The sequence below is a fragment of the Synchiropus splendidus genome, chromosome 11 (assembly GCF_027744825.2).
Source record: "Synchiropus splendidus isolate RoL2022-P1 chromosome 11, RoL_Sspl_1.0, whole genome shotgun sequence".
Classification (NCBI taxonomy): Eukaryota; Metazoa; Chordata; class Actinopteri; order Syngnathiformes; family Callionymidae; genus Synchiropus; species Synchiropus splendidus.
In genome coordinates this window covers 8,042,591-8,063,553 of record NC_071344.1, presented here as the reverse complement: position 1 = coordinate 8,063,553, position 20,963 = coordinate 8,042,591, and the positions used below count along the sequence as shown (strand labels likewise).

The 20,963-nt window shown below is 42.1% G+C and overlaps 2 protein-coding genes across 2 annotated transcripts; both read left to right on the top strand.

Moving 5' to 3' along the window:
• The first annotated feature begins 246 nt into the window (after positions 1–246).
• Positions 247–12,351, top strand: xpnpep2 (X-prolyl aminopeptidase (aminopeptidase P) 2, membrane-bound). Its single transcript, XM_053879449.1, has 21 exons — positions 247–359; positions 2,137–2,192; positions 2,398–2,508; positions 2,586–2,649; positions 5,443–5,547; positions 6,216–6,302; positions 6,369–6,512; positions 7,957–8,058; positions 8,188–8,269; positions 8,411–8,609; positions 8,684–8,773; positions 9,762–9,871; positions 9,937–10,014; positions 10,102–10,173; positions 10,247–10,307; positions 10,602–10,671; positions 10,886–10,990; positions 11,338–11,397; positions 11,485–11,561; positions 11,757–11,846; positions 12,100–12,351. Exons 1-21 carry the CDS (start codon positions 308–310, stop codon positions 12,298–12,300), a joined length of 2,016 nt encoding a protein of 671 aa, XP_053735424.1. The 5' UTR covers positions 247–307; the 3' UTR covers positions 12,301–12,351.
• Positions 12,352–15,476: 3,125 nt separating this feature from the next.
• sash3 (SAM and SH3 domain containing 3) lies at positions 15,477–20,674 on the top strand. The gene is made up of 8 exons (XM_053879136.1): positions 15,477–15,611; positions 17,303–17,398; positions 17,963–18,094; positions 18,990–19,119; positions 19,183–19,334; positions 19,709–19,915; positions 19,976–20,120; positions 20,278–20,674. Exons 1-8 carry the CDS (start codon positions 15,555–15,557, stop codon positions 20,430–20,432), a joined length of 1,074 nt encoding a protein of 357 aa, XP_053735111.1. The 5' UTR covers positions 15,477–15,554; the 3' UTR covers positions 20,433–20,674.
• The last annotated feature ends 289 nt before the right edge of the window (positions 20,675–20,963 follow it).

Here is a 20,963-nt window from a genome sequence, read left to right as displayed (position 1 = left end):
TGTAAAATAAAAAAACACTCCTGGAGCCCAATTGGAGCTCAACAGATGGTCTTATTGTACACACGTCTTCGTTTGTCTGCAGTTGTTTCAGAGCTTGTCGTCGCCAAAATCAGCTTGTAGAGCCACTGCATGATTGTTATGTGAGGATAAGATGGAAAGATGGCAGGGAGGGAGAGGAAGAGGGGTGGGGGGGAGAGGAGAGGAGGGACAGTCAGGCACTTACTAACCAACACCCACTCGCAGTCTCTCTCCAGACACCCACAAACGCTGTGCAGCACCTGCTACGCCGCGCATCTGTGGTGCCAACATGACTGGCTGTGGACGGTTGCTGGCTCTACTCTCTCTGGCAGCTCTGGCAGGTACTTTTGAATTCTCCCAACTTTCAGTGTGTTCCTAGGTCAAGCGAGAGAGCACTTGTGACTCTGTGAACTCCTGGGTGTTGAGTTTATTTTTTTATTTTTTTTTTAAAAGATGATTCAGTTTTGCTTCTGTCTGCATGTCTTGCATCAGACTGGTTCTAATTTGAATCCTGTGAGTCCTTGTGATGCTTCACTGTGACTTTTTTTGTTGTGTTTTTCATGGAAAAACTGATGCCCCCCCCCCGAGTCCTGGAAAAAAAATGTGCCTCTGTATAAAGAAGAGGGAAGAAACCTTGTCGGTTCATTCATATTCATAGGAAGTGCTGACTAAGCAAAATTACTGTTTTGTTTTGTTTTGTTTTTTAAACTAAGGATCCTCAGATTATGGAAATATTTCTAGAAAGAAATCTCAGGATTCAACTCAGTTGTCTTAGAGCTCTTCTTATTCCCTGAAATGATGTCATTTTATTGCTAGACAAGACTGACTCACAGCCTCTGAATTTTCATGTTTAACTGCTTACTAACTGTTTGGCTGTTCTTACTACCCTGTTTTTTTTTTTAATTTATTCTTCCCTTTCTTTTGCAATTATAGCGTTTAATCTATAGTCTCCTCCAGCTCAGGTCAGGCTCATCATGGCCCCAAAAATGCCATCACACAGATCAGTGCTCTTGAAGATTACACATGTCAACAATTACTTTGGTGAACTTCCTAGTTACAAGTATATGCGGAGGCAGGGAATGGAACGAAAGATGGGAAAGTGGGAGTATGTTCTTCGACAAGAAAACCAGAGGTTTTGCTTGTGCTATGACTCAGTCATGAAGCACAGAAATTCTTCTGAAGCTAAAATTAGCTTCCAATTATCGAAAGAGAGACTGATGTTGTCTTCTGCTTTCTGCCTTTTCAAGAATGCCAGTCAACAAATAGATTGTTGGGCTCGTGACTTGGACTGGGTGTAAAATATTGTCCCCTTGTTTGATCGGTTTCAACACACCCTCCATAAATGATGTGAGAGAGTGCAGCTCCCTATTTAACCGTGTTATTTTTACACTTTTCACTTGCTGACGCCACGTTTGACCTGCCAAGTGAACATTTCCTCTTCGTTTGTTTTTCTTTATTTTACTCTGTTGCACATGTATCTTGACTGACTCACTCAACTCAACATTATTGCATTAATGCCCTCATTCTTTCCTAACATCATGACTTTTTTTTTCAGGACTTCAGATGATTTTTCTTTTTCTTATCATCAAGTACTATTCGCATGCACAATATTTTCTTCTTCTCTGGGATTGCAAATCAAATGTGGCTTGCAGCATTAAGATAAAATCTATATACAATATTATTACCTCTAACAAAAAAACTCAATTTTCTAAAGTACTGCCTTGCTATTTTAATGTATGTTGTGCTTCACTATAATGTAATTATTTTCAAGTCATTTCTAGGAGTCTATTCTACATTTTCCCTTTCCTATATATGTTTTTATTTTATTTTTCGGTTTTCTAAATAAGCTAATATTTGTGCTGTTCTTGTTGACTATCTTCAACTCAATACTTTTCACATCTTTAAATTATTAGGTATTAAAAGTGTTATTTTGCAAAGACATAAAACTCATGTTGAAGAAAAAGGCATGGCTGTCGAAAAATCCACGTGTCTTTAATCTTGTTTTATGGTTTTTTTAAGCTGGTGTCTAATATATTACAACGCTCCTGAGAATTGTCTTCCTCAGGATTTCCCCTCCCGTCTGACTCTTGTCACGTTCCAAGGTCTCTCTTTTTTCAGGATGCTCCAGCGGTGCTGCCGAGCCGACGGAGAGGAACTGCTCCGTGATTCCACCGGTGAGAGCAATTTGCAAATGGAGCTGTTGAGAGAATTGTACCCCGAAAAGGCGGTTTGGCAACAACAACGTTTGCAGTTAATGATTACTGCTGGTGCAGTGCACAGTTAATGGTTACACCAGGAGATAACAAGAGGGGCTGTTACTCTTGTTTTAATTAAATAGGATGACTTGAACACACTCCCACTGCTTCCCTCTGTGTGCAGCACATCCCCAGCACGGCTCAGAACACAACCCTGCGGCTGCAGGAATTGAGAGAGCTGATGGTTCCCTGGAATATCTCTGCCTACATTATCCCGGGCACTGACGCTCACCTGGTACATCTGTGCTCAGTCACAGTTAATTCACCACTCTCTGTGTGTGTGTGTGATGCTAATCCACTGTGTGTTGGCAGAGCGAGTACATCGCTCCAAGTGACGCCCGGCTGGCCTTCATGACGGGCTTCACAGGCTCTGCAGGTAGACCCGTCCTCTCCTCCCTGTCCCTCTCTCATGGCTCCTCGTGTCTGAGAGCTGCGGTCAGCCACTGCCTCTGATCCACCACCACCACCACCGTCTCCCTGTCACAGATCGGCTGTAATGGCTTTTCCCCATCACATCACAGTCGTCTTTGATTTCTCTGAGCGGTTAATGTTCCCATTTCTCAAAAATGAAAGCAGCACTGGGAAAAAGGTCTCATCGGCTTGAGAGCTTCTGTTTAATGCAGATCAATAGCGATGACCAGAACTCCAGCATTCAGTACAATCGCATTTGAAATATGATAAATGTCATGAGCCAGTCCGGTCACTTATTAACAAGGAGCATTGTAAATGCACTGCGCACCCTTTACAACTGTGTTTCAAACTATGTCTCTCAGGACGAGAAGTTGTGAATGTAGTCATGAAGTCCATGGTGAAATTCAGTGAGCCCCAAATAGATATCAAGGCGATTGATCTGGACTGGCAACCCAGCCTGAGCGGAAATTTGAACTCACAACGTCCATCACGGACACGCCCTAGAGCGAAGCAAATGCCTTGCAAAAGCCTGCAACTGCCTCTGTCAAGAGGGAGCAGTTCGAATCCCGACTGAACCCCAAACAAGTACATGAGCCATGAGTCAGTCACATGAGCCACTCATGACCACCGGCTCCAGGTAAACCTGATCATTTGTGATGTCATAGTTAGTTCACTGGCTCAGATGTGCTATGAGTCTTGGTACACTCAGAGTCTTTCTGGGTGGGGTTACTGCACTCCCCACTTTCCTCCAGAGAAACCCATGTAAACAAACAGAAGTTGAACTGATCTCTCTAAATTTTGAATGTTAGTGTGAGTGAACGATTATTCATCTACATTGTATGTGTCCCTGTAATCTCACCCGAGAAATCAGGTGACCCTGAAGCAGGAATAGTTCAGTCAATGTAAATGGAAACACTTTTCACATGCTAAAATGCCCCTCTCCATCTTTAGGTGACTCTAACACAAATTGTTATACTGTTGTTTAACCATCTCTAATGGATTCCTAAAGGACCCCAGAGCAATGATGAGTAAATATTTATTTTCCAGTTTCTAAATATCCATAAAATCACTTCAATGATCAGGGGTTCTTCTTCACCTTTTTGATGTCGGGGCCCATCTTTCCCAGAACAAATGGAGCCCGGGGCCCATTCAACAGAACTGATTCATGACTCTTGATTTCATTTGTGATCAATAACCATATTTAATCTACTCACACGTAAACAAAACAAAACCTTGTGAAATGACATGAGCATATGATCATAGCAAAGATATTTATTTGTCATCGAAAAGTCCAACCAACAGCAGAACCAGGTGCAAGACATATTTATCAAATGTACTAAAGAAAAAAAAATACATTGGAAACAATTGGAAAAAATGGAAAATTGAAAAAAAATGAATACAATTCATAATAAAATAGATGGAATTTAACCAAGTCTAAATATCGTATAACGAAAATACCATATTTTATTTAAACTCCAAAGAAGATAAATTAAAGTGCCACCATACGTGGCTAATGTATAGCGGCCCTCTAGGTGGCGCTCGTGACCCAACCATGGGCCCCTGGCCACATGGTTCAGAATCACTGTAATAGATAACTTCAATCTGTCTGTATTGAAGTTTCCATTCAATACAAGGAAGTTATTTAACTATGATGTAATGTGCTTGAAGAAGCTGCGGCCCAGTAGATGATTTCATGTACATGATTGGAATAGTGCCACCTACTGGTGTGAGGATGAACTGCAGATACATTCTTTGCGTGGCATTTCCTGCAGGGGTTTCTCTCACCTTCCTCCACCTTTACCTTTGACGTTCATCCCCCCCGAGTCACATCTATCCTCCTCTTCTTGCCCTCTTCACCACATTCATGGATTCATTGGTTGCTTTCCTCTTCTTGTGTCTGTTGCGTGTATTTCTAGCACGTCCAACTTCTCCACTGTTTCTCCATTGTCTAAACCAAACTTCTCTACACGAGTGCTCCCTCTAACTTCTAAGTCTGTTTTCTATTTCTTGCCCTAAACAAGTTGAACATAGCACATCAGCATCAAGTCTTGATACATGTCCTACGGTGCTATAAAAGCCACTCATTGCCAAGCATCACTTTCATGGCTCATACTTGTGACGGTACACCAGTTGCATATCGATAGGATCACAAGCTCAGACGACACACCCTACACAACTCGGCAAACCGCTCGTTTCCGAGTCGTATATTTTCAATTTGCAGTTAATGACCAGATGGTGAGCAGGAACATGGAAGGGCATGGATGGAAATGTGCCGTTAAATCAGGGCGTGAGGTGAATATGGGAAAGGCACTTTGTAAAACTAATAGGGACAAAACAACTGGGTGATGAAGAATGAAGGGTTTGTGGCGATGGAAACGGTGAACTGTGACGTTCCACAGCAGTTCCACAGAGAGGAGCAGAAGATCTACTGCAGATGTGTGGGTGTCACGAGCAGCAAGACATGGCTGAAGCTGTCAAGTCATGGGAGAAGCGTGTGATGGCTTCATGTTCAGGTGTCACGTAGTTCAGCAGTGAGTCGGATGATGAAAGTTCTCAATGGGCCGTGGCTGTTTCACAAAAGCTGTCTTTTTTAACTAGGGAACAAAGCCACTGTAGTCTGGGAGACATGGAAAGCGGGAGATAATTAGAAGACGTGACAGAGGGAGATGTAAGGGACAGAAATGATGAGCGAATCCCTCGGTTCTGAGAGCAGATTTGGAATGATAACAAAGTGATGTAACGCAGCGGGTCTCCACAGGGACAGCAGTCGTCACTCGAGACAGAGCCGTCCTGTGGACAGACAGCCGGTACTGGCTTCAAGCTGAGAGAGAGATGGACTGCAACTGGGAGCTGGAGAGAGACGGTGGGTTGGCTGTCAATCAGGTATTGCCTAAATTTAGATTTGACCCACCCTGTGTGAAAATCCCCTAGCAGCTGCTGAACGTGTGCAGGGACGACGACTTGCGAGCTCCTGAAAGACTTGCATCCAACCTGGCCCGCGACGATCCGAAATTGAAACACGTGATGACGAGCAGCCCACTGAAATAGTCTTCTACGACGAGTCTTCTTCTAGTATTTCCTACTCAAGGACTCTGCAAACCTAACTAAAACTGTTAAAAAAATCTCTTTTAATGTCTTGAAAGTATTTGGAAAAGAATTTCAATTTTATAAGAATTTCAAGTCCATTCAGAGTAGTGGAAACCCTGTCCATTGTGTAGTGAAAAACATCCCTGAACAAAAGCAAACAGACGCTTTTGTTTGCTTTTGCTCAGGGATTCCTCCATGTTTGTTGTTATCATCCTCGCTGCCACGTGTCTTGTGCATCAGTGGGATCAGTGGACCAGGAACTCCTGCACTTACAAAGGTTCCCTGTTGTCGGGAGAGCAAACTGTTTAATTTTAATTTAATTATATTCTTTTTTTCTTTTTTTTTTTTTTTTTCGAAATAAAGTGCACACCAGTGTTTGTGTTAGGTGTGTTGTCCTCCATTGTGGAAGACCAACACATTAACTTGAATCCTTCACCTCCACAGCATCTTCTCAGAGCGTGGCTAAATGGCTGATCGCTGTGCTACCAGCAGACAGCCTCATCGGCTTTGATCCTTTCCTCTTCTCGCTCAGTAAGTCTTCACCTCATCGACTGTATCTTCTGTGTGCGCCATCACACCCCTGACTTCCTCCATCAGAGGTCCATGAAAGCTACACCAACACTTTGGAGTTCAGCCAGCGCAGCCTCAAGTCAGTGCCTGAAAATCTGGTGGACATCGTGTGGAAGGACCGGCCCCTCATTCCAAGTGGCGGCGTCATGCGTCTGCCCGACAAGTTCATACGTAAGTGCGTGTGTTTGCGCACACCAAACTGTCGTCTCTCTGCCTGTCTTTTACTGCCCCTCATCGATGTGACTGTAAATAACAGCTAAGTGGACAGAAAGTGATTTACTGCTTCATAAATGACCCGCTCATGGTTTTACAACAGACGGACCAAACATTGCAATCACGAAAAGAGTAAAAACATAGGAGGTGTTCCAGACATCCAGGGGTCAGGGTTATTAGCCTGTAGACGGACAGATGGACCAAATGGAGAGGATCATAGACCTAATGGTGTGTGTCGATCCTGAGGCATACACGCCTCGTACTTGCTCATTTGCCTCCGGTTTGGATTAAAAACTGTTCTCATCGTACTCTAGAAGATTTGACATAAAGGTGGAGCAAAGTATGGCTTTACTTTATGATAATTTAGTCCAAGTTAGACAAAAAGTTAGACTAGTAGTACAATGGAAACAACTTGATGTCAGTTGGGCGCGGTGGCCGTGGATGGTTCACCTAAGTAAAAACATGTTGACATTTGTGTAGGTCGCAGTCCAGGTCATTGTAAATGTAAACAAGACAACAGTGGAAGATTTTGACTGAGAAACGTTTCATCTTATTTCTAAAATTGGCCTTCAGTTCTGATGGAAACCTCGGTCCAGCCGTCTCATTTAAACCCTCTACAGTGGACCAAGGGGTTTGATATCAATCGACTTGTACCTCACAAAGGTGGTTCAGGTAGTTCACAGATTAAAAATAAAATCCTCTCTCTCGTGTCATAGTGTTCACTGGCAGGTTTCATCAATCCATTGTTGGTCTTTGTCAGCATAAGCATGACATATTTTAATATCTGGAATAAAAGGCTGTTTTCTCCCCAGATCTAAGCTTCACTGGCAGCAAACTTTTATGCACTAAATGTTCTTTAACCTTTTAGTCAAGAGGAGCATTAACCTGAAAGTAGCTTTCATCAGATATCACCTGCTGCTCGCAGATTCAGCGACACAGCTTGTTATCTAACTATCTTATATGATTTAATGCGGTACCTTGGGGTTGGAATGATGGGGATTTATTCATCCACTGCAGTCGGGCTTCCTCAAACACATCCAAGCAGCGCACAAGACAGAGGTTCCTCTTAATGGTGCTATAAGTGCCAGAGGAAATAGACGTCAAGCTGTCTTCTGCTGTGGCAGGTTTTTATAAAGCGAGAGGATGTACCCTTTAATGCTCTAATGTTCATCATCTCCAAATACCCATTAGGAGTTTGTGCTGGCCCGTCAGACCTTGTGATATTATACATAAAAAATGCATGTTTATGCACTAAATATTTTGAGTCACATGCCAAAAATAAAGAATCTTGGTGAAAATGATGAAACACTGACATCTGCTGGGCACTGTAATATTGCACAATCTCACGACTTTACTTTATTTATATGTATTTATTTTTACTTTGCTTATTAAATGTCAACAGAGCGGACCTGGCAGCAAAAAGTGGGGGAAATGCGTGAGGTGATGAAGTACGATCCATACAAGCCCACGGCGCTTCTGCTGTCGGCTCTGGATGAAACTGCATGTAAGTTCCATTCTAGTGAGGCACCATTATTATAGTGTGGACGTTGGATCACTATATTTTATTAATCTGTTCAGTGTTATTTTACACTGGTGGTTACAGTTTATAAAATAACATTGTGTTTGTGTCAAGGGCTCTTTAACATGCGGGGGGAAGACATCCCATACAATCCCTTCTTCTATTCCTACACACTGCTGACTGAGGACAAGATCTGGTGAGTCTCCTTGAATCACCTGTGCAGCGTGAGACAGGTGCAGGCATCTGTCTTCCGCCTCTCCACTCTTGGATCAGCTCATTGAGCCTGTTCCAGTCTCATATACACAATAAACGTTTACCTTTCCTCCTGGTCTTGTAGGCTTTTCCTGCACACAGAAAGAATATCAGAGGAACTGAGGAACTACCTGTCAGCCTCCTGTGATGGACCCCTGTGTGTGCAGCTGAAAAGCTACGACTCCTTTCTGAAGGAGTTTAAAGTGTATGTGAATGAGCCTGGAAGCAAAGTATGGATCGGCACCGAGTACACTAACTATGCTGCTTACGAGGTCCTGACTCCGGTGCGTGGCTGCCTTCATTTTTCAACCAGACTGAGTGAAGTGTTTTGCGCGACCATCCTGCTCTGCTGTTGCAGGACACACTGGTGACCAGCAGCTACTCACCTGTGCTGATCGCGAAAGCAGTGAAGGACGAGAAGGAGCAGCAGATACTGAGGAATGCTCACGTAAGCTTCTTGTTGCAAACACATCCACTTTGATGTGGTTATAGTAGGAGAACACGGAGAAGGAGCTGCTGATGGAAGGGGTTTATCGATGGGAAGTTGGAGGACAGAGTCTCTGGATCAAAGCAAACTTATCACATGTTATCTCTCTGTGGGCTTAGGTCACAAAAACATGCCGCTGGAACCTCTGATAAGCAGCAGATAATGGATAAGCAGTCTGCTTATATGATGGTATACATTAAGGCGAGCAGCCACTCAATGATTTACCGACACACAACTTCTGCTGTAGTTTGGGTTTCAGCCTCAGGTCTGCACAAAACCACCAGACAACACCACACAACAAACCGAGAGGCTGGAAAATTACTAGAGTCCTGTCCTTCACCCTTCATGACTGAGACAGGAGTAGTGATCTGGTAATGACACAGCAGCGACCGCGCTCACAGGTGCAAACAGCAAATTTGTAGTTACATTTTTCACTCTGGCTGTACCGCAACACAGTAAAAATACACATTGAGCTCTCTCAGATCTGACTATTTGCTGGTCGAAACACGAGCGCTGTTTAAAGTCATCAACTTTCAACTGATTTAACTGCTGAAAAAATGAGATTAAATCCAAGAAATGTAACACCACATGTAGGCAGGACAATTTACTTCCAAAGGTACTGTGAAATGAGCTTCTAGAGCTCAAGAAATAAAAGCAAATGCTGCTTATAGTTCAGATCCTGGACCATATTTTATCAGTGTCACACTTAATCACATGACGCATGCATACATGCATCCCAAATTTTACATGTAAACTAAGAAAAAAGAGTTCAAGGTTTTCAATGTTTTGCATTGAATAGTAATTGAATGGTAAATTCAATATTTAGCAAAATGAAACTGGAAATACTTATTTGAATGTGATTATAATTGTACCTATATATATATAAACATTATTGTAAACACTGTAAAATAGCCGTCCAAATATCACAGGTTTCCCTCTCTGTGTGCAGGTGAGAGATGCGATTGCAGTCATCCAGCTGCTCATGCGACTGGAGAAGACGGTTCCTGAGGGCAAAGAGACAGAGATGACCGCCGCACTCTACGTCAACGAGTGTCGCAGGTGAGGATTGTTGGAGGAGAGCTTTCCTCTGAGCAAAAGTCGAATAACTGCAATTGTCCCTTCAGCAAACAGAATGACAACAGAGGCCCCAGCTTCGCCACCATCTCTGCCAGCGGACCCAACGCCGCGCTCGCTCACTACTTGTAAACACTTTCGTCTCTGGCTTCTCACACTGCTGCCTGATGAAAACACTGTCTTCACCCGCTCTTTTTTGTTGGTCTGCGCTGCAGCCCAACCAACGAAACCAGCAGGAAGCTGACGGTCGACGAGATGTACTTGGTGGATTCTGGAGGCCAGTATCTGTGAGTCATAGCGGCTCTCCGTCTCACATCATTTGAACATCTGAAATGAGTCATTGTGTCTGTCAACCATCAGAGACGGGACCACTGACATCACCCGCACGGTTCACTGGGGAACCCCGACCGCGAGGCAACAGGTGCAAGGTTTTCTTTGTCTTTCTTTGTCTTCAAGCCTCAGATGGATGATGCAACTGCTTATTATCAATTATTATTCCATATGTATATTGCTGCAATGCATCATTACTCAAAATGTCACCCCCAAGTATTGTCCAAAACCCAAGGAACAGGGTCACAGGGGTCACCCTGGCTAAGAAACACACTGCCACTTCAGCAGGAGAAGGAACAGCTGCCTTAAAGAAATGGGTGTTAAGATTTAGACAGTAGTTTGATATAGTTGAGTTCAAGTTTTAAATGCTCTTCTGGTCTTGTAGGAAGCTTTCACCCGAGTGCTCATGGGAAATATTGAACTGTCCAGAACCATTTTCCCGACAGGTACAAGAGGTAAGGAAAGTTTCTATATTTTACTTTTAGCCCGTTTTTTTGCGTTTTCTTTTAATAGAAAGCGATTATATCTGAGTGTTCTTTTCAACATGTTCAAATCAAAATATGCAGTTCCCACTGTGTCCAAAAGGGGGCTCTCAATCCCCACTTCTTTCACTGTTTATTTCCAGTCAGTAGATTTTTCAATGTTTTACCCTTTTTTTGTAATCCGTAGGAATAAACATGGAGATGTTGGCCCGGCGGGCTCTGTGGGAGGTGGGCCTGAACTATGGGCACGGCACCGGGCATGGTGTCGGGAACTACTTTGGAGTTCACGAGTGTATGTTTTTTTATTATTATATATTTATTTGTTTTTTTAATAATATGTTTTCTGCTTATTATTACAGCAGGAAACTTGTTGTGCAAAATTGGGCTGACGCGCTTACAGCACTGGTTTATGTGTTTATGTGTTCAGCTTTGATTCCACTGTTGATGTGGATAGACTGTCAGTGGTTTAGTGTGAAGGAAAAGTAGTTCATGTATTGACTCATATCCAACCTCCTTTTGCAACCATGAAGTTCAGTTGAAACAATTCTGACATTTGTAGATTTCTTTATCTTCTTCATCTTTCCCGACTTTAGTTATTGTTTTGGGAATGAAATGAATGAATGCCATTTTTGTTTTCAGGGCCAGTTGGTTTCCAAGGAAATAATATTCCATTTAGTCCCGGCATGTTTATGTCTATAGGTGAGTTGCTTCTTCTGTAGATTCAATCGGTGGAAGAAAAAAAAAGTTGCACTCTGACTCATGAGGGTTTTTGTTTTCACCCCAAAGAACCAGGTTATTACAAAGAGAATGACTTCGGGATCCGGATCGAAGACATAGTTGAGACCGTGCCAGTACAAACCAAGGTATACATAAATATACATATACATAAACTTCTATCCAAGTGGGTCACTTTGAGACGGACTTCATTAAAAGTTTTGCCGTTAAACACACATTTTGGACCATACATGTTACGGGGAAGCACAAGTGTAGCAATGATCATGATTTGCTGACTGCTTTATTATGCACTGTGATTTTATTTATTTATTTTTTTTTCCCAGTATGGTCGGGATTTTTTGACCTTTGAAATAATCTCACTGGTTCCATATGACAAAAAGCTGATTGATGATTCCCTTCTGTCTCCAGTGCAGGTAAGAACTGAATAACATCACTTCCTGTTTTTCATGCGACACAAACCCCTCAATGATATGAGGAGAAGTCAATGCATTTTGTTCACTTTGTTTGACTCCCAACTACTTTTGAGGAGGTTAAAATCATAATAAAGGTTGGGCAGTTGTTGTTTTTCAACAGATGAATTCCCAGTAGTTCTCTATTTAGTCATCACATTTAAATATTTCAACAGCTTCCTGTAACTGTGCACATCTTCCACTCTTCTTTGTGCAGCTGCAGTGGCTGAACAAGTACTACAAAAAAATCCGGGAGATTCTGAGTCCTGAACTGGACAGCCAAGGTCTGAAGGAGGAGAAGGCCTGGATGATGAAAAACACAGAGCCCTTCCCGGAGTCCGGCTCCTCCGCGGCCGTCTCGTCCTCCTCACTGGTCCTGCTCTCTCTGGTTCTAGTTCTCCTGCAGAACGTTGTCTGAGGGACTCATGTCACTTCTCTTTTTACTGAAGACTTGCACTCCGATCTTACTTATGCTGGAACTTCAAATGTCAATATTGTGAAAGTTTCAATATTGTGATTTTTATGAATGTTTTGTACAATTGACAATTTCAAGACAATCCATTTGCTTTTTATCAAAATAAACTTTTAAACCAGTCTTTTCTGAGTTTATATTTTTTTGCATGATGAAACTAAAATATACTAAAAACATACACATATACAAATATTTAAAATGAATAAAAATCACACAAATTAATCTGTGCTGAAATGCACTTGAGATTTTGGACTCTCTTCCCACCACATTTTGGGGAGGAAAAGGCAACAAGAATTCTTTTTTTTTTTTCACATTGTTTATAAAAAAAATGCTTGAGAGGTGTGATCGGCTCCTGGACAGCTGGGACAAACAATGACAAGCTATTAAAATGTTACCTTTGACAATGACTGCATAATGAATATTCATTTTAATGAGAAAATATATCTTATTATATATTATATAAAGATATCTCATTGTTGATCTTCCAAATGAATCTTAGGCAGTTATGGAACACCAATCTGACTTCCTTGTCTCCCTTTTTCCTCTATTGCTTGTGCCAGCTACCCAGGACAATTGAGTTAAAGTAGTCCATACAAAGGTACTTTAAAATAGCTTATAATTGAATTGAATGAAAGTTTTCATGGTGACTACACTACGTTTTTGTTTGCTTCATGTACCTCTTTTCCCAGCCAGCCAGGGTCACAGGTCGCTGCCGACTTCCCAGAACAATTTTCTTGTCACCTCTTTGTGACTCACGGTATCACATCTGGGTGCAGTTGCACAGATGTGGAACACATGAATCACACTTTTAAAAGGAAACCAGAGGCTTGAATATGCTCACAACTCACCCAGGTGTGAGACCAGAATATGACCAGAATCATAATAGCTGATAACCTTTATAGGTGTCAATGAACTGAGAAATATCATAATTTCTATTTTCAACCTCAATGTTCAGTGTCTAAAACATGCAAGAGAAAGTTTCAGAACCAACGTTGAAGCTTACAGATGAGCCCCAGCATCCTCAAGACTCATGTGGTTTCCTCTTCTGGTGCAGATGTACAGCTGCAGCGGCGACATCTGGCGCCACCATGCCAGACTCAAACACGTCCTACACTAAAGGAAGTCGAAAAAGCAAATGTTGAGATCAGTGCTTGTGGTGAAGAGGCTGGTGACCGTAGAGAATCGATGTGATTGTTGCTCTGCAAATGAAGCCTTTGCTCTGCTCCTGATCAGTATTCAGCAACACAAAAGAGGAAAAACACACGTGGATATTTGTTGAAGATAAATGTTTCCATAGACTTCAACAGTCTAAATTATTATTATTATTATTATTATTATTGGGTGTTTCCACTGTTTTAGCTTGTTGTTATGTGTATTGAGAAGATGCTTGTTTCAATAGTGAAGTCATTTATTCTTATTAATTTCAGGTCTGGAACTGTTTGCCACTGTCACTTTTTTTTTGGACAATATATACATCCCTAAATGCTGCAACCTCCGGCCAATATTCTTGTTTTGCACCAAATGGTATGGCACTTTTTAACTGCTGAGGATGACTGCAGGGCATTTACTATCTTAACTTATTCCATTTTTAGATATTTAAGTGAGATGTTTTGGCAGATGAGACCTCTACAAATATCGCTACAAACTTTCAGGAAGCTGAAATGGGGCGTTTTAACATGTGGCCTGTCAACATCCCCAAAATAACTCAGCAACATGCAACTTCCTCCTGTGCCTCTACCACCTGAATGAGGCCCGCTGGATGTCAAGGTTTTTCCCATCTCTCATGAGTTCTTTAAGACAGTGTCAGCCATACTTGTTGTTTATATTATTTAACTATATATTTTGACGACTAAGTTCTTAGTAAAAAGGTGTATTTCACTTTTTATTAGGAAACAGAGCAGCTCAAACTGAAGCCTATTCCTACTTCCTCCTGAGTGATAAAGGCTCACATTTAGCCCATGGAAACAATGCTCAAAGTCCAAATGACAAGCCTTATTTTTCCTCTAGACTTCCCAGCTTTTTCGGCTGCAAAATTCTCAGAGTTTTAAAAAAATGAAATTAATAAACAGGAATAAACAGGAAATGTTCAAAATTGAAGCTTGGCTTTTTATTTTAAACTTAAATACAGATGAAAGTATATTTTAGCATAATCTTGACTAAACAAAAACAGATGCCAGAAAGACACACTTGAATATCCGTGCCATTCCTCAGTCTCGTGCACAGAGCTCGCTGCTTGCTGCATGGCTATGGAGACCACACCCCCTACTGGCACTGTGCAAGTCCCTATCACATGAACATATCTGCGCCACACATTTGACCCAGAGAAGTTTTGTTGACACTGTGAAATATGTTTAGAATATCTATTATTAAATAACACTCTGCTTCAGTCAGACAGAATACAGTATGTTCCTAGTTAGTAAATTCTCATTGAACCTCAAAACATTGTCAAGAAATTTACTGGCGTTTTCCTGGTTCATTGCAACTGTAAACAGAACAGGATACAGGCAGACTTATTTGGAGAACTGTAGCCAGCTGATGTCCTCTCTGGTCTGAGGATGATGACATACCTTATGACAGAAGCTTATTTTGGTGATGTAGTCTGTAATGGTGTCGCGGCATCTTTAGCTTTGCTCATTTCAAGGTACAGCATTGTCACCACCTGCAAACTGACCCAGGGCCTTTTGAGGATCAAATGTTACGCCTATGATTCTGACTTGGCATTGTATAGGCAACTTACTGTATCTAAACCTCACTACTGAACACAACTATATTGAAGTCAAGTGCTTGTTTATTCCTGCTGCAAGATTCTTAGTGCCAACTCTGTTATGGGGGGATGTAATAAAAAGCGGCAACTAAGTATCAAAGTGAGTAGTTCTTAGCTGGTGTATGTATGTATTTGAAGTCATTCTAGCCATCATTTTAAGTCATTTTAAAAGTGGTCTTTTAGTGGCTAATATTAAACCCAAGTTTGTTACCCTCAAAACAAATGGAGTTAAACCTACACAATCATATCTATAGAGCAGAGCGTCAACAAATGGATTTGACTTTTCACATTCCGGTCACGTGACTTCCTCTCAGCTCGTCACATTGTTGCACTGTGCTGTCGTTCTTCTTGTCTGTTTCAGTATGTGAGAAGTTGAACCAGGAAGCTGGGTTAGAGAGAACTGCACCAGCTCCCAGTCAACTTTTCTGGCATCACAATGCTGAGGAGACGGCCATCCAACGCCTCTGAGAAGGAGCAGACGCAGAAGAAGAAGGTGAAGCTGAGCTTTTGCTTTGTTAACCTTTATTTTCTTCACCTTTTCTTGCTCGATGCTTCTGCTGAACAGGATGTGATGAGCGTGATTGTTCCACTCACACTGTGCCAACTGCACCAACCAACCTTTGCTGTCAGTTTCGAGTTGAGCAACAGCTCAAGTCACTTTGAAATAATCAGAATAATTCCTGCGATTTTTTTTTCATTAGAAAACTTGTTTTGCTAGCTGGGTACTTATACATTAAAAATCTTGAAGCTTACATCCCATGTCTTTTTTTTCAATCTTCATTTAAATATTTGATTTAATTTTCTATTTATTCACGCCTTTTGTATTTTATTTAATACATATTTAATGTGTCGACTATTATATATCTACACAAAAGTCTCATCAGTAGTAGTATAGAATTCTAAATTGAAATATTATTATTACAAGAAGTTAATAAATAATTTGTTTTTAAACATAGACAATTGATAATAGCATACTTAAAATATCTATAACTCTATTAGGTACAGATATAATGAGGGTAGAATTTAAATATGAACAGTCAAAACATGCATCCATTTCCTACCAGCCTTTCCCTAAAACAGATTGCAGGAACCTGCAGTCCATCCCAGCTAGCTAGGGCTGGTGATGGGGTTTCCCAGGTTTGTTTCAGGACACATCAAAACACATTCACCGCAGCTAGCAATTGTGTGCAACCAGTAAACCGCTGTTTCAGGACTGAGGGAGGAAATCAGAGTTCCCAGAAGTAAGCCTGACAAGCACAGAGAGAGAAGAGATAAACCCCAGACAAGGTGATCTGTGGCAGGATTTGTTTAATAGTGTCACGGTGTGCATCATAACTTAGTTAACAAGAAAATGAAGAGAAACCTTGAGGTGAGATAAAAACACTGAGAGCCGACGGTTGCTCAAGTGGAGCATGCTTCCTGTGGTTTGAGTGTGCAGACATGCTTACATCCAACCACATTTTACATTTATCTACTGAACCAAAACACTCATGCAGACACACTCATTTACATTTTCATGAAAAATAACGTCTTGAATCACCAGAAATTCACTCCGTCCCGCGGTAATCTCAGAGCGAAGATGTGACCTCACGAAGCTAGGGCCAAAACGCCTGTGAGGATTTTGAGGAAGCAAAGAAACAGGCGCTCGACTCTGAGTCACTGGTGTATGACTCGGCTTCCTCCTATTTCAAAGGCATCCATCCCACCTGCGACACCATTTACTGAGGAATGAACAGGGTAACTTAAAACATTAGATCCAACTTATCATCTTCATATCATTTCAGTTATGAAATATCTTTCTCCAGTTCTATAATATTTCTCCTACTTGTTTGTATTAACTGGCACATTTACGTTACGGCTCAGAGTCGTAGCTACTGAAGGTCGACCATATCTTGGCTTGAGAATATATTTTTTAATATACCTTTTTTGTTTGTTTTATTATTTTTAAATGATCGCTGAATGCAGCATATTTAAAAGGTTTGGACATAAGGGTCAGTCATCAGAGATTACCCGTCCTGGAGTGGAAGCTTCTGCATTTCAAAATAGTCTTCACAGTTCGAACTTCCTTGTCCAGCTTGCGTGCCTCTGTTCTGATTCCTTCTCGGCACATGCTCTGTCGATAAGAAGCAAAACCGTTGCACTGAGTGACAGTCTTATCTGTTCTGTTTCCCTGTTTGGTTCCAGCTCACCCTGCAGAGGTCCAGCAGCTTCAAGGATTTCATGAAGCACAAGCCTACCTCACCTGTCAGCTCGGAAAACCACTTATTCCCGGAGGAGAATGTAGGTGAACCTGAAAAACAATAGAGTTTCATGGCGGTTTTAAAATGTGGAAGTAGAGTGTAGAGTTCCTGCTGGTCAAATTGTTCCGGTTCACATGTGTGGATCAAAAAAAAGAGGGGAACTACAGGTCAGCTAGAGACTGTGGAGAAGTGCAGAGCTTCCTGGTGTCTGTTATGGAGATGAGGCATAACTCACTTTGTTGGAGTTGAGTCTGGTCTCTCTCCCCCTGCAAGGCCTTTGTCACTCTCACTTCCACAATTCTTATTTTAACAGCTGACTTTCATTTTCTTCAAACACAGAAAGGTTCAAATCTTTTTGGAAGGAATAGTTTGTGGATATTCAACGTGACAATACATGAGCAGACGTGATGCTACATCCCTTTTCTTATCACAGCTCTGCAGATTCATTGGCTTCTCGCACACACGTTTCACAGCTGTAAAAAATAAAAACAGGAACTGACTGCGTGAATAGTTACTAACCAGGCCGCCTGTGTTGAACATGTCTGGTCGTTCCTGACACAGTCATTGATGTTCATCACTTATCTAACAGTCAAACCCTCCTCAGGTGGACGTACTGGCAGCAGAAGACGCAGTGAAAAGTGGCAGCAAACTGGGGAAGAAATGGAGGAATGTCATCTCACGCACGATGACGCGCAAGACGTCCAAGATGGTGCAGAAGGCGCTGGCCGAGGAGGGGGTGAGCGCTTTTACCATCCCGCCGAATTGGATGAGGTCTAACAGTACCAATGTGAAATAGGTCCAAACACATGCGTTTCTGTTTTTGTTTGTGAGTTTATTTCATCTAACTAAACCTTGTTGCATTAGTATTTAATTCATTTACTATTATGATTTGTTGCAATTTGACAGTAATATTTTATAAATGTGTTGCAGAATATATTATGTTTTATGAGTCAAATAATGGAGGGAAAAGTGTTTCATTACTTCTGTTGCGTATTAAATTAACAATAAAAAGTGTATGGAAAAACTATAGGTACGTTGATAGACTTCATTTAAATGTATATAAGACTTTGTGAAGCAACAACATTTATATATATATATATCTATATATATGTGTGTGTGTGTGTGGACATGTGTGTTATCACATGAAGAAAACTAACTGCATAAATTTACCTGTAGATTTGGAGTAAGCTGATGGAGTATGGCTGATTGGCATGAAATAAAATCTCAAAATAGGAAATAGGAAAAGAAAACAATTTGCAAGAATCCAATGTTCTCGTGATGACCATGCTTATTCTTGTTTATTCGTAAGTAGAAGCTTAGCTTTTTCAGCTGCATTATTTTTGCTTTTTTGATTCACATGTTCATGCATTTTTTTTATTGTTCATCAATATGTTGGATTTTTTTAACTGCAAAGCTGAAGTTTATACTTCTCTGTCAATATCAGAAAGTACCTGTTATTATTTTGACATTTTAATTTAGGTTCTCAATTACTTGTGTTGCTGTCAGTGTTATTTGTTTTTGGTAAATTATGAAAAGAGACTCATTTGAGATATTGAATTTGAAAAACAAAATGATCTGTCTATGATGAATGTTGACATGAAGTCTAACGCTAACATGTTTTCCTCTCTCAGGGAGAGAGCAGCGATGATCTGTCACCCGTATCTGACTGGCACAAAGAATTGACTCTAGGTCAAAGGTCATCTGTCTGCTCCTCAGGATCGGAAGACACGGCGAGCCCCTTCAGTCGCCAACTCTCCAGCAGTGAGTCGCAGGACCTGCTCGTCTTTCTCGCCGTCAGACAGTGAGAGTGTTCTCTGTCCTCAGGCAGTGACAGACAGAGTCTGGACAGCGGCTACAGTCAAAGGGACAGCGTCAGACTGGAGGACAGCACTTACAGCGGGCCCTTCTGCGGTCGCGCCCTGGTTCACACCGACTTCACTCCGAGCCCTTATGATGTGGAGTCACTCAAGCTGCAAGTGAGTGTCATCCCCGTCCTCAGCCTTGTCAGGATGTCCCAGTGGAGCTTGTTAGTTGAGGCTCGAGTCGCTGCGTTTGAACTTGACGACTCAGTCTGACAGTGTGAATTGATTCTGCCGAGAGAGCTGTTGAACTTCTCACTGACGATGAAGCTAGAAAGTCTTTTCAGCGTTTTTCAGATTAATGTGGTGTTTAAAACATGACTGAAGTTGATAGTTTTGCTCAAATATTCTGCTTGAAAACATATTTCTGTGAAAGATTTTCCATCAGTGATCACTGAGGTAATGACCTGAGCGAAGGTTCATAGACAGGGAATCCTCACAAATGCTGTTCACTAACCATGAGGCTGTTTCTGTCACTCTGTCTCCTGCAGAAGGGCGACATCATCCACATCATCGAGAAACCTCCAGTGGGAACTTGGACCGGAAAACTGAACAACAAAGTCGGCTCCTTCAAGTTCATTTACGTCAATCTGCTCCCAGATAACACTCCTCCCACCAGGAGGAAGTGCTGCAGCAACAGACACTCTCGATCCAAACCCAGGACCCTGGATGAGGTGCTGGACAGCATGGGCTTGGCGGTAAGACCCTGTCAAGAACCTGATGTGATGAGGACGTAAATTCAAGTGTTTATGTGGCAGGAACTGGGCTCTTTGCTGTCCATGCACGGCTTCCACAGTCTGGAGGACTTCATCGGTCTCAGAGAGTCGCACCTGAACGAGCTGAACATCACAGACCCAGAGCAGAGAGCCAAGATCCTCCACGCCGCAGATCTGCTCAGAGACTGTAGGTTGGATTTCTTATCAAAGTTAGGCTCATTTGTTGGCATGCCGGGACATGCCGCAGAAAATAGGTGCTGAGAGAAGAGGACAAACTGCACTGTAGTTTGTTTGAGAGGACTAGCTTGACATGAACTTCAGTTTGACACCAATATGTTCTGCAGCTGAGGACGAGTCGGATTCAGAAGTTCGGTCGGTGGAGGAGTCCAGTGAGCCCAGGGACTCCGGCTGCTTCGAGAGCTCCGAGAACCTGGAGTCAAAGTCGTCCGTGGGACTGGAGGAGCAGCTGCAGGACCTGACTGTGGACGAAGGATCATGAAGTTCGAGACGCTTGTGTGGATGTGAGAGACTTTTCCTGGAGCAGAAATTTGACCTTGAGATTTCCCAGTTATTAACCCATCATGTTGAATTATTGGCATCAGTCCGATGTGATGCTGCCCAGATGCGATTGTAAAACAGTGACTTTATTACTGTAAATAGGATTTGAATAAAGTTTTGAAGATGTCATGCCCTTGGGCAATGATGTTGGGCCTTTAGAGAAAGATGTCTTGCCTTAATGCTGATGTTTCATTGGAAGATGGATCATGCTAATTCACTCATGTTGTGCCGTCAAGCCACAGGGCAATATTGTTCACTCACGTCACACCTGACAGCAGCTCTGAAGTCAGGAGGAGTCTTGGATTTGAATTCTAGTATTGCCTAAACCAGGGGTCTCCAACTTGCGGCCTGCAGGCCATTTGTGGCCCCTTAGATGCAGTTTTGCGGTCCACACCTGGGTGTCCGATTTAACCACGGGTGTGGCCGCTACATGGCACCCTGTCTTTGTCCAAAGATGTATCGAAACCGTCAT